At 37.5% G+C, this 13161-nt stretch overlaps 1 protein-coding gene across 1 annotated transcript in view; it reads right to left on the minus strand.

The window, feature by feature from the left end:
• Positions 1 to 13161, minus strand: part of DPP10 (dipeptidyl-peptidase 10 (non-functional)) — a 239021-nt gene that overhangs the window by 144301 nt on the left and 81559 nt on the right. The window contains exon 3 of the mRNA XM_010575126.1: positions 9466 to 9560. Coding sequence (XP_010573428.1) covers positions 9466 to 9560 — 95 coding nt within the window. The remainder of the gene's footprint in view (positions 1 to 9465; positions 9561 to 13161) is intronic.

Raw genomic sequence — 13161 nt, forward strand, 5'->3', positions numbered from 1 at the left:
GCAGTCTTGAGGAAAGAAGAGGAAAAAAAAGAAAAAAAAAAGTAAAAGTATCCTTTTGTATCCTACAAAGCATTCAGAACAGATTTCTACTGTGCTCAAACTAGCTTTTATGAGTTAACCATCCTTAAGCAGAGACTATGTTAATCTATGAGTAACATTCACTTTTCTTGGCACATCACTGTAAACAGTTTTAGATGTGAATTTCTCTGCTTTCTAGCAGTTTATTAATTATTGCCCCACTACCTCAGCCTTCAGCAATATATAACCCAGGCAGCTTTCCAAATTTATTCTCAGGGAGCGTGGTACTTACCATTTCAGGCATTTAGTAAGAATCTTCAGTCACTGATTATGCCACCACAAAAGTAATGATACACTTAATGCAAACACCTGAGTAGCTCAGCTGCAAACTATTGGCAGTCTGAGGCAACACCAGCAAGAGGTACTCACATACTCTATATCCAAGTATAGAGTCTTGTGGATTTGGGCTTTAAAATCATTTGAATCCTACTGAAGATGACCTTGTTCATTCACCTTGCATTCACCTGCAAAATTCTGTTTGCCTCCAGAAATGCCTCAGACACATGGCGTACATGCAATGCCAATAAGCTATAATGTCTTGATTGCAAGTAATGGTTTTGGCAAAATAGTTTTCTTTTTGTTGGTATAATGGCATTATTCTTGTTAAAAGGAGCATAAAACTCTTTCATACTTTTTAATGGTTAACTTAAGAAACAAGAAAATAAAAATTAGACCAGCAGAAATCATGTGTTCATTGCCAAAGCTGATAGCAATGCTGATTTCTTTAAATTATCATAAAAACATAATTAGCCCATTTTTTTAAAGTTGGATTTACAATCAAGCCTTTAAGAAAATGTATGTTTCATTCCAATATAATTTCAGAGAGATTTAAGTGACTTACAGTCACTTAAAGTGATTTAGATTTCCTTAGAATTCTCTTTTGGTTTTTTTTTTACAGACAAGCACAATTTCAGCACTAAATTCAGAAACTGTCTACTTGTATGCACAGAAGAGGCACTTCTAGATTAACAACAGGAAAAAAAAAAAATCACCTGACTCATTCCTCTTGCCTTACCTGGCAAGTAAGCTCACAATCTGTGAGTTCACTGAAACAGAAGACAGATTGGGGTTTTTCCCCATAAACATCTCTAAGGTATTTTATCAAACAAAAGATACCTGACTTCATGACTAAGGACATAAGATCAGCTGGTGATAGGCTTAAAAGGAAGTTTGAGTCCCTGCTGTAGGAGGTGAGATGTATGCCAATCAAGCCTTTGGGAGAATGTCTATTGGGACATTCACTACAGGGATTAGAAATATTTATTCATTAAAAAGAAGTTTGTGAAGACTCTGACCCCAAGGGTTTGTTCTCTTCTCAGGAGAATATATTTTTGAGTTTTAAAGAAAGTGTTTGAAAAAGACCATATTGGAAACATTGGGAATTAAAAAACCTCGGGTGTCTTGTTATCAAAAATCTGGGGGATGCTTGTTCCACTATCATGTCTGCATATCTGCAATTTTTCAAGCTTCTTGCTTTGTCAGGAGCTATTTTGCCTTCATTCAGGAAGACAGACCTAAATGCTGCCCCTTATGACTATGCCTCTATGGTCTAGCTGTGCTTGATCTCCAGGAAATGTAGCTCCGGACAAATAAGCTCTGAAACAGGGAGAGATATAGCTGGCTAATTAGGCATGGTCCCTGGATGCAGAAGCAGGGCTAGTTTCCCTTGCATCAGTGCACAGTATCAGCTAGTTAGGAGACTGGGGGTAATTCAACACAGTGCTGCACTGTGCACTCCATATATACCCCTATCCCCTTTCCAAACCACAACAGAGGAAAGGCAGAAGAGAAGGAAAAAGGGAAGGTAATTTCCTTATGTCCCTAATATTTGTCAGTTCTACCTAGCCACTTCAAGACTTAAAATCCCTACAGAAACCATCAGCTGTATGCAACTAGAAAACACTTTAACTAGATAAATTGCTGGAATCCCTAAATTAGTTACCTTTCACACTGTTGCGTAATTCTGAGCCAAAAATTGGTTTTAAACACCTGTACATTGTCTTCGCTTCTTAACTCACAAATCTGTCTTCCGTTTTTCCTATATTGCTGTATTTGACATAATTTCACTTCAGACATGAAAGAATGATCTTATATCTGATCTTGCATTCCTCACCCTACCAAAACCCCCACTGACTGTATAATTAGGCCTAACCATATTAAACATTGTATTTCTACGTTTCTTTGAAATACCGCATGTGATAAGAGTTTTAATTCTTCTCTTGACAGTGATGCATAATGTGACAATCCCACGGACAAGCAATGACTGCTAGTCTCACTGTCACCATAGATTGCAAGAGTAAAAGTCAAATGGAGGCAAAAGGACACAGTGCACTTAAACAGTCTTTTGCCCTTCAGCTTTCCAGCTTCCTTCTCTCATCCACATTCCAAATATGTCTTGCTAAACACAGTTTTGCATGGAAAGAAAAGAAAATGAGAACAGCTTGAGACTGTAAAAGTGAAAGCAATAGGAAAAACAATTCTGCAACAAATAAATGTAAGGGACAACCCCCTGCTACACACACATAATTGGCTTTTCTTCCACCTTTCCATATGGATGATTAAAATGGAAAACAAAATTCCGATGAACAATGTATGATCAAGTTTGATTTCCAATATCAATGTTTTGCATTGATGATTTTTTTTTTCATTTTGCATTTTATGTGTGTTTTGCTGTTAACAGAAATGCCTGTTATGACTGTGTTTAAGAGAAGTTTTAGGCTGGGCTTAGGTTGTGCATCCTCAGCAAAGGCCCCTCAGTAACAGCTCCCTTTTATTTATTCTGTTTTCTTAAAGCCTGGTTCTGAGTTATTGATGTACTGGCTACTCCCTTCATCTTTGCTCTATTCTTTCAACTACTGTAAAATGTTGATTTTACTATTTTTGTGGATTTTAACTACTATAACATTTAAATCAGTGCCTTATTCATAGTTTTTCAAAAATATGCTAGAGAGCAGGCAAATGGAAGCTACCTATAACATAGTCTAGCCCAGAGCTGTAAGAATGTATCCTTAACATCTGTCAAACACTTTACAGTACTCTTTTTTCATAGTTTCAGTTGGATTGTTTTAAGTGAAATAATACATCACAGTTAAAACCGATTAGAGGAAATTTTCACTTTTGTGTTTACTTTGTTGTTGTTGTTGTTGGGTTTTTTCCTTTAGTTTTACTCCTCCTTCTGTTTCAGTTTCTTGTACTTCTACTTTTGCCAGAAACTTACATCTTCCACACTCCTATCATCCTCCTCCAGTTGTTGTTTAGTGCTCACTTTACACACATTTAGGCTTTAAAAATTTTTGTTATTCATCCAGAATAAAATATTTCAAGACCTCTAGAATGTTACTTTAAAGCCTTGTGGCAATACTACTGCATAGGAAATTATACATCTCTCTATCACATACCTAAATGAGTATCAGAATTTTAACTTAATGGTATAACTGAACATCGATGTATGGGAGTTCATTAGCATTCGTAGGTATTCAGCTCAACTTATCAGACAGGCATTGACCAAATGACAATGCATAAGAGGAATCAGATGGGACAGAATTACACTAGCTGCAAAATGAGAAGGCATTTGGCATGTAGCAGTTTCCTTGGGTGGTACCAGCAATCAAGGGAACAACGGGATTTTCCTTCCATTACCACTGCTGCAACTGAAAGGAGAAGATGGACCATGGGGAGGTTAGATGAGAGAGCAGCTGAGAGTGGAGCCTAGCAGAAGGGCAAGCCTAGCAGCAGTAAAAACAGGGCACCTCTGAGAAGAGAGGTTACAATTAGGAAAATGCACAATAATTAATATGTTGAAAAACTTGGTTTTCCAAGGTTATATTTCATAATGCACTATTTCTTGTGTCACCTGAGCATTTACTCTAGATCCGAAAATGCTGCAAAGCTATGTGTTGTAACTGTTAACACTCAGGCTTCCTATCCTGTGTAAAAGAAGAATGTGCCTTAAAACATGATCTAAGCCCGAACTCTATCCTATGGATGGGGGCCATCCTGGACTGGTGGTTCTCAAAAACACAAACCAAATGCCCCAACCCCACCTGAAACTCCTCATGTAGTTCCAAGATACTTTCACACGCAGGAGGAGGTGACTGTAGGGCATAAAAAAGACATGAGCAGACCTGTGCAGCTCACAGGAGGCTCACACCATTGCCTCCTTAGTAGAAAATAACCTCTAACCAGTAAATCACAGAATTTTCTCCCTTCCATTCCTCCTCTTTGATATAGTTAACCCTTAACTATTTTCTATATCAAGGAATGATCTCATCACAACTATCATTTAGAGGGATCCCACACAGAGCTACCCTAACCTGACAGTTTGGAGTACTGTCCCCTGCACTTTGTATGTTGAAACCTCCTTCACTTGGATAAAAACCGACGGCCACCACCAAACCACAGTGACTGCAAACCCTTCCATCTGTCAGGCTTCCCATCTCTATGCACAGTGGTGCACTGCAACAATAAACCCTAACTCATAAAAACCCCTCTACTGAAAAGGTTTTGCTGAGGGGGTTATTTAACATTTAGAGGAGCTTGGGAGAACAGAGATAATGTTACAATGTTCATAACCACCTATTTACAGCATGTGTGGGTCATTAAAATGTCCACTGTTGCAACAATTACTAATATTTATGTGGTTATACAATGTTGTTTAATGTATTTACCATTATTCACCCTCTCATTAATCTCTTACAGAAGGCTCTTAAAATATAAGCATGTAAACTTCTCTTGCAATTAAATCTACATTAATCAACAAAGGCACTGTAATTGCGTTAAGATGCTGCACTGAGTTTCCTGTCAAAAGAGAAGGGGCTGTGGTGGTGGGGAACACAAACAAACAAAAAATAAAAAAAAAATTAAAAAGAACTATCAACAAGAGGGGCTGTTTATGAACAACGCTCTGTAAAACACCACAAAACAGTCCCTGCCAAAAGCTCTGCTCGGACTAAAACTCTCATTCTCTGCTTTTGGCTGCAAGGCCTCCACAGGGTTTTCACAGCTGGGCTGCCACTGCCTACTCATGATTCATGAGCCAAGACTACTCCTGCTCTGCTCACCCCTTCTGATGCCATCCCCTAATTAGCAGGCAGTAATCCTTCTCTCTCCATCCTTGCGTAAAAGACGGTCCACAGTAATACGACAATACAACATACTCTAGGGTATACTCCCTGCAAGCCCCTGGAAACCAGTTTGCAACTCGGTAATATTTTTTTGCTGTGCACCAGGATGCAGTTTCACCTTGAGCTTGAAAAGAGTAGTGGAAAGGCACCGAAATCAAGGGGGAGAGCAAGTCAGGAACTGCTGGGTTTTAGAAGAGTCCAAAGCACACAGCTGGGGAGAAGCTGTTGTAATTACAAGACCCTATTATAGAGTTTCCACACTGAAAACAATTACACATGTATCGTTGGGCATTGCAAACAAACCAACAGCCTCTTATTTGATGATTCAAAATATATCCCATCATCTACACTCAAAAGGCTTAAGGAGTCACTCTAGAGTAATTTCTGACCCAGGACCCTGGACTGAGTATTTGTTTGGGTGTATGCATGGTATCCAAATAATTTTGCATACATCCACCACAAAAGAAGTGGAACTGAGGGCTAAGAAATGACAGTCTTGCTACTTTCATAATTACTGCAGCTTTTTTTTAAGAAGGAGAAATGAAGGCAAAGGTTTCTTTCAGAGGATTGAATACATTTGGAAATTACCATAACAGAACACACAGTCCCTACACAAGTTTTCTCTCATCTCTGTGTTTGCTTTTTTCATTTTGGTTTGGGTTTAAAGATTGTAAAACAGACTAGAGAGGCTGAGCTAGAAGCATGATAAAGGACCGGATGGACAACCTCCCCTGAGCAAAAGAATCCATGTGGTCCTCCATGCTCTCCTCTCTCTCACAGATCTTGTGGCTGGGTTGTGTGTGAATTGGCAACCAGCTCCTAATGACTTCATGTAATAGTTGACGGCAAAAGGAATAAATAAAATGCTTGCTAAACACTGAAATTACCTAGATAAATGTGGCATAATATTACTTATTTTTGAACTGTAATGTATAATAAAGTATCGCTAAATGCTGAAAAACTGGTAAGCATGTCACTTAACGATCATGATGATAGACACCTCAGATAGATGACAGAGAACATATTGTAATCACATATCGAGGCAGCATCGCAAACATCAGGATGCCACACAGTGATTAATGTCGAGGGCTTTTTTTGGCTCCATTTAATAGAAGACTTGCCCAGCCTCCAGCTGTTAACATTTATATGCCGCTGGCTCAGAATATTAACTGTTTATTAGACAGCTTAAACAGGGTGCACTACGTTAATATACTCAGAGGACAAATACATATTAGAAAATGTCTTTAAATTATGATACCCAGAGATGCTAATAGATATTCTTTGTGCTTTACAAGCTACTCTTTTCACTTATGTCACTGTATTTGTTATCCATAATACTGCTTTGCTGATAGTTTAATTATATAAAGGCCAGATTCTTTTACTAATAGATCGATTATAGAAAAGGATTCCATTTGAAAAGGACAAATGAAGTGCAGTAATTTCTTCTACTTCTGAATAAAACCTAATGAAACTGGAAAAAAATACTTTAATTCAGGAACTTTGGCTAGATACTTCCCTATGGAGGAGAAATGGGCATCTTAGAATGACAAAACACTAGCCTTTCTTCTTTGCAAGTGCATGGCTATTTTAAAAGGTATTTTTAAAGTTGGGGTTTTTTTTAATCTTTTATGCATGTAACATATGTTTTTAAAAATATGCGGTCTGCTTTTTTGCTGATACACATGCATAGTCAGCATAGCAGCTCTTCAGTAGCTTTTAGACAATAGGCAACATGAAGAAGGATAAAAGAAATGTACACTGCATGAAAATGGCTGTGTCTAAGATGCAAAAGAAGAGCCAGTGACCTGTACACAGTGGAAGACTGCTTCGGGGATTAGTAATGAGGAAAAAGAAAATCTCTTCTGAGCTGCTGGTTCAAATACAGCCCAATCAGTAGTGACAAAGAGTCATCGCTAGCCCCTTGCCTCTGCGCAATGAGCTTATCATGGCAGTTCAATTTTCAATGGACAATTATCAACATTACTAAGAAAAACCTGCCACTTCTGTGGGCTGCTTGAGGAGAGAGGCAAACAGGAGAGGGAACGCAGACTGAAAGCGGACTAATAACTCCCATCGAAAGGTGACTCTTCCATGACTAAAACCCTTTGATAGGGAAGAATGAGGGAACTTGCATTGCCACTGCCTATGTTGGATCTGTGCTGTATTTTTTATTAATATAAGACATCTCTGCAGAGTCATTAAACCAGCACCATTCTAATTATGCACCAGTGATTAAGCAGATGTGACATTGAGCGAGGAAAATGTTTGATTAACGATCCAGGTGTCTAACTTTGGAAGAATACATTTAGCAGTGTGAATCTGGGGACAGTGGAGCTTAAAACAGGACAGCTTTTGATTTCAGCCGTACAGTCTGCCACTGTAATGTTATGATCTCCTGTTAGGATCGCTGGCCACCTTGTCAACAGATAACTCGGCACAGCAACATTTCCCATTGCTCTCTGCCAAACATACACCAACAATCTTACTGAGTCTTTTGCTCTGTTTTCAGCTTTTTATTCTACTTCCATATGAATAATCATTGCTGGAATTCACTTTATTTACCTCTAACACTCTTAGCTTTTGGCTGTGTACAGAGAGGAGCTTTGCAGGAAAAAACACACTTATGTTTTTATTTGTCTCTGTTCCATACGTAATTGTTAAACGGTTGCTTGAATATTATCCATTTTCAATCACTTTCCCACATTTCTAATTAAGAGTAGATATCTAGTGTCTAGAGCTCTCTCAGTCTGTGTGACTTAAGGATAAATCAGTTCCATAAAAAGCCTAGAGAAGAGCAACTCTGTGAAAAGAGGCCACGCTTGCAGTGCGAAGCAGCCTGTCCATACTGATCCATCATTACTTGGCAAGACTGGTTTAGCATAACGGCCTGAATAGCTTGTCAGGCTGGCATTACACTTGACGAGATGAGCCAAATACTTGCAGCCAAAAGTGTATGAATTCATCTGTGAGGAAACTCAAGTCCTGTCATTAAAGTCAAGTTTTATAGCCAGGGATGCCCAAGCAGTTGCTTGCATTCAAGCTATACACTAAAGGCAATACATAGGCCTGACACAGTTAATCCTCTACTTAGCAAGGCAAGCACTCGTGCACATGTACACAGGTAAGAGGGAAAATGCTTCTGCAATACTTTGTAGTTTGTACTTTACAGAAGTTCACCTTTTCACCCACATTTAATTGTGTCTGCCAGCCTTTCTGGGGCTAAGAGGTACCCTCAGGTACATCCCAGCATATGGAAGGGTGCAGCTTACAGAAAGGGAGCCTCACACACATGCCATTAAAATAGGATTCTCTCCTCCCTTCTCCTTCATCCTTACATTGACCTAGGAAGGCAGCGTAAAGTTCTTTTCCCTGAACTTCTACTCTTCTCTTTCTAGTTCGAGGAGTTAGAAGAAAAGGTCACCAGGGGCTTTATGCTTTGAAAGGAGGAATCTGTATCAGCAAAGGCCAGGAATAGACCAGGAATAAAATCAGCCTTTGCCAAAGACGGCTGATGAAAATGAGTCATCCTTTTGGGTCTGCAGGTGCAAAATATTTTACCAAATTAAAAATACAGGGATTAACAATAACAGCCAGTGGTCTGTATGGAGTATTTATGAGGAAAGATTGACAAACCATGTGCTTATGCTGCAAAACCCTGATAAACAAGACTACAGGGTAGGACATAAGTAGTATCACTGAGAATAACAGCACCGAGCAAAGCAAAAGAAAATGTAGACTAAGGCATTAAAGCATTTCTTAGCAATTACTGCTAGTCAGAAACATATGCAAACCACTCACATATATACTATTTACTGGTCAAGAGGAATAATCCCCAATCATCTAGTTTGCCATTAAAGCACAGAGGAATGAGTAAACCAGAGATTAACAGGAGCAGGAAATACATTTTTCTTTGCATATTTAATTGCTTAAAGGAAAACCCTCATATGACTTTTGAACACTTTTCCCCTTATCTAATAGTGAAAAGCTCTCAACATTTTGAGTAGCATTCCCCCCTTTTATGAAATCTCTTCTTATAATAGACATCAGGCAGATTCACCAGCACATATGCCAGGCATGATCCTTCAAATGGCCTGAACAAAGCATGGACTACAGCCAACAACATTACCGTCCAACACCTTGGTTATTTACACATAGGTTGACTAAAACAACAAATAACTTCAGCCAGAAATCTCTCACTCCTATTGCAGGAAAAAATGTTAGCAGACTTCCACTAAGAAATAAGTAAATAATATGTATTACTTACAAAAGTTGTATTTTCCAACAATAATGTAGTTGTATTTGTTTCTACATTCAGTTCAACAACATGTCCATTCCTATTTTTATATACCACTGCTGTATCTGCAACAACAAAGGCATTAACAGTTAGCAAACACATTGAGTATTTAATACAACATCTGTAGAGGAAACCAGCATATTAAAGTCATTAGAATATCTTTATTACAATACGCAAACAAGATTGAGAGAGCAATTGCACTCATAATATCTAGTTTTGTTGATTTGCCTCATGAGCTTCAAAAATACCAGTTTATGCCCTTATAGCATGTTCACTTAAAAAATATTATTTCATTTAAATGTAAATATTTTCTGTGGCAGAAACATATACAATGAAATTGCTGTGAACGAAGTGACATCTTGAACGTAAAACTGCTCTCACCTAGGTATCACTGTCACTCTGACACTTTAAGGTCCAACCATATCCACTATGAAAAGGGCCATATACCAAAGTAAAGTTTTGCAAAGAAAAAAGCTTTTGTTGGATACCATATTCATATATCTCCTCAGAAGTGATTCTAACAAAACTTCTGTACTATTCTGTATCTCTGGTAACTCAGCTGACAATGATATGTACTATATCTTTAAGACTGTCCACGTCCTGTATGATTAGTGCTGCACCACAGAACACCAGATTGTCACACAAGCTGAATGTTAGCAAGGAGGGTTAAAGCTAAATATGTCCATTTGAAGATTTAAAACACTGTGGAATGAACTGTTGTAATTTTTTCCTTCTACCACTTACTTGATTTATAAGGCTTTGTATCTGTTTGTATCAATACCTGCAAAATTAGCAAGAAATACACAATAACTACATAAGCCTTGATTTAAAAAAAAAAGATTCATTTCAAATTTCCCACTATTTCTAATAAGAGATTCAATAGATTGAGTGCTGATTCTTTCATGTTATTTAAAATCCATGTAAGAGATTTATATTTAATCAAATTAAACTATTTTTTTATAAAAATGTAGAAAGCATAAGAAAAGTTCTAAATTAAGCCTAAAGAAAACACAAGAGAACTTTAGTAATCCTCAGTAATGTCTGAGAAATTCATTACAGATCCCCAAATTCTATGAATTGGGAAGTAAACATGACTGGAGAAAAAGGTTATGCCATCATAAAAAATATGCTTCACTTATTCAGAAAAATGTAGCTGTATTTTAATTGACTCCACAGAAACTCTGGATATACAGCACTAGTGAATGTCCTCTGGTATGTTCTGTAAAATTAATGAAGCCTCATTTGAAGAGCTTACAAAGCTATTTCAGGATCATGGCTGGGAAGTGGGGTGAGATTGATGGAGTTTAGGACAGTATTATCAGTGCTGTTGTTTAGGAAGGAAAATCAGATTGTGAAGTGTGGAATTAATAGCAACTTCTTATAAAGAAAAAGATTTCAATATTAATTTTGAATTTAAAAAAGTAACACTTTGTAGAAATTTATTTTGGTTTCAGGTTACTGGCTACTACAGAACATTAAAGTTTTTACAACTTCTTTTAGGGTTTTTTGCATGTATTCTTTTAGGTACCCTAGCACTGAAAATCCCCAATGATATTGTACCACTGTGCTAAGCAGTATTATAGAACAAATAAAGTTGTCTGGCCAAAGAGCTGTCCCCAATTATGAGTGAACCATAACGTGAGAAATGGCATATATAACCCAGAGACACTGAACAGCTGTCAACAACTAGCTATGTTCTTGAGCAATGCTCTGAACAATGCACTTTTGGTCCATAGGTGAGACTAATATGCTACCCAAATCCAAACAACAGTATCAGAATGTAACTCCTTCTCAGTTATCTACTTTTCTACATGCCATGTACATTTGGCCAACAGGATTTATAGCATCATGCCTCATTAACTAATCCTACCAAGAACATTTCACCCAAACAAAGAACTTTCCCTTAAAATTGCTAACAGGACCACAAGTAAAATACGCAGTCCTAGGGCTCTTCTTGCAAGTCACATACATGGTGTGAAACAGCATCTGGAATAGCAAATACTGTGAATGACATAAATTAAAGCCTTTGTTCTCAAGTTAGAAGAAAATTTATTTAAATGATCAGAATGGAAAACTGAGAGTCAGACCTCTTCAAAAGGCAGAATTTACTGGACAGTAATTATACCTCTGACTGAACTTGGGCTTTCATCTCTATATTGGATTCAGTAGTTAACTCCTGAAGTGCATAAATTAAATGAACGCTTGCAAAATGCATAGAGATTCTCAGATAAAAGATTGTATCAAAATACCAAATAGCGCTGAGCATAAATACAGTCTTCAAAAGTAAACATATTAATTTATAAGGATGTCTCATTCCAATCAATAGCTTGTCAGCCTGGATAATGTGACAGTTGATGGTCACACAACATAATGATGATTTTTTTCATTGATAGTTCTAATGTAAATAAGAGCCATAAACATACATTTGTTTTGAAATTTTTGTTAACTAGAGTCAAAAAGTCTACAAAAGAAAATAATACCTAGTCCTTAACATTGTCCATTTACAGAACTGATTGATTCATTTTGTTTAGTATCTCAGTGTCTTCACCACAAAGAAGTTCAGGGATCCCTGACACTTCACAAAGCTCTTCAGAGAAGTATGGTTCCTACTTCAAAGAAATTCTCATTTAATTTAAAACAAAGAGTAGTATCATGTAAAAACCTCTTGGCTAGTCACAAATAGCAGCACTGAAGAGCCACATTATCCAAGGACATCACTAAAGTAGAAAGCATTCTGTCTTGAGCAAGGAGAATGTGAGGAAGCCTCTATAAGGAACATGTGTTATCGAGTCACCAGCCCTGGATGATGTACACAAAACAGTCTTTAAAACAACTCATCGGAAATTTCCTACTTATAATAGTTCTCAAATTTCTGAAAACTCTGGAAACTCCAGAGCATTGAATGACTGCTAAGTTTATTCTGTGCTACTAAAAGGTGAAGACAGACAACCAAGGGTCTGCACATAAGTTTTCCTGACATCAGTCCCAAATAAAATAGTGGCACAATAAATCCAGGTTCTTCCTACAAAATACCGGCTAGCAATATAATTAATATCTGATAGTATTTTACGGAACATAGATGTTAAGCAAAGTTTGACAGGGTTATGTTTGATAGAGGCAACTATGCTGAAACTGTAGATTGGGTTTCCTTCAAGGTATTTGATTTATTTTATGGCATCATGATTCCAAACCTTACATTATACAGAATTAACGGGAAACACACCAGGAGGATTAAAAATAGTATCACTAAGAAAAATAAAAGAGGAAGACAGGGTACTCCTACCAAGTGATCTGTCTCACCTGGTTAACTGATCATTATTGTTGATGGGAGACTGGAATTGAAGAGCAGTGATGGAAAGAAAAGCTTACGGGCTTATACAGATAAATACTGTACTATGTGTTCTCAATGCAATACCATGGCAAAAAGAGTTTATGCAATTCTTCAGCATAAGGGGATCACAAGTAAAAGTCCTAGGGTGAACTTGCCTGTGCTCACTCCACTCGTGAGACTGACACTACTGTAAAATGTCCAATTCCTGGAATGCACGCTGTGAGAATGGGAAATGAGTAAAGAGGAATGCTAAGAAATTGTCAGTATAACTCTGGATCAGAAAACATAAAAATGCAAGGTTGGAATGGCTAAAATTATTCAGGTTAACAAAGAGA

The sequence above is a fragment of the Haliaeetus leucocephalus genome, unplaced genomic scaffold (assembly GCF_000737465.1).
Source record: "Haliaeetus leucocephalus isolate CR32 unplaced genomic scaffold, Haliaeetus_leucocephalus-4.0 Scaffold451, whole genome shotgun sequence".
Classification (NCBI taxonomy): domain Eukaryota; kingdom Metazoa; phylum Chordata; class Aves; order Accipitriformes; family Accipitridae; genus Haliaeetus; species Haliaeetus leucocephalus.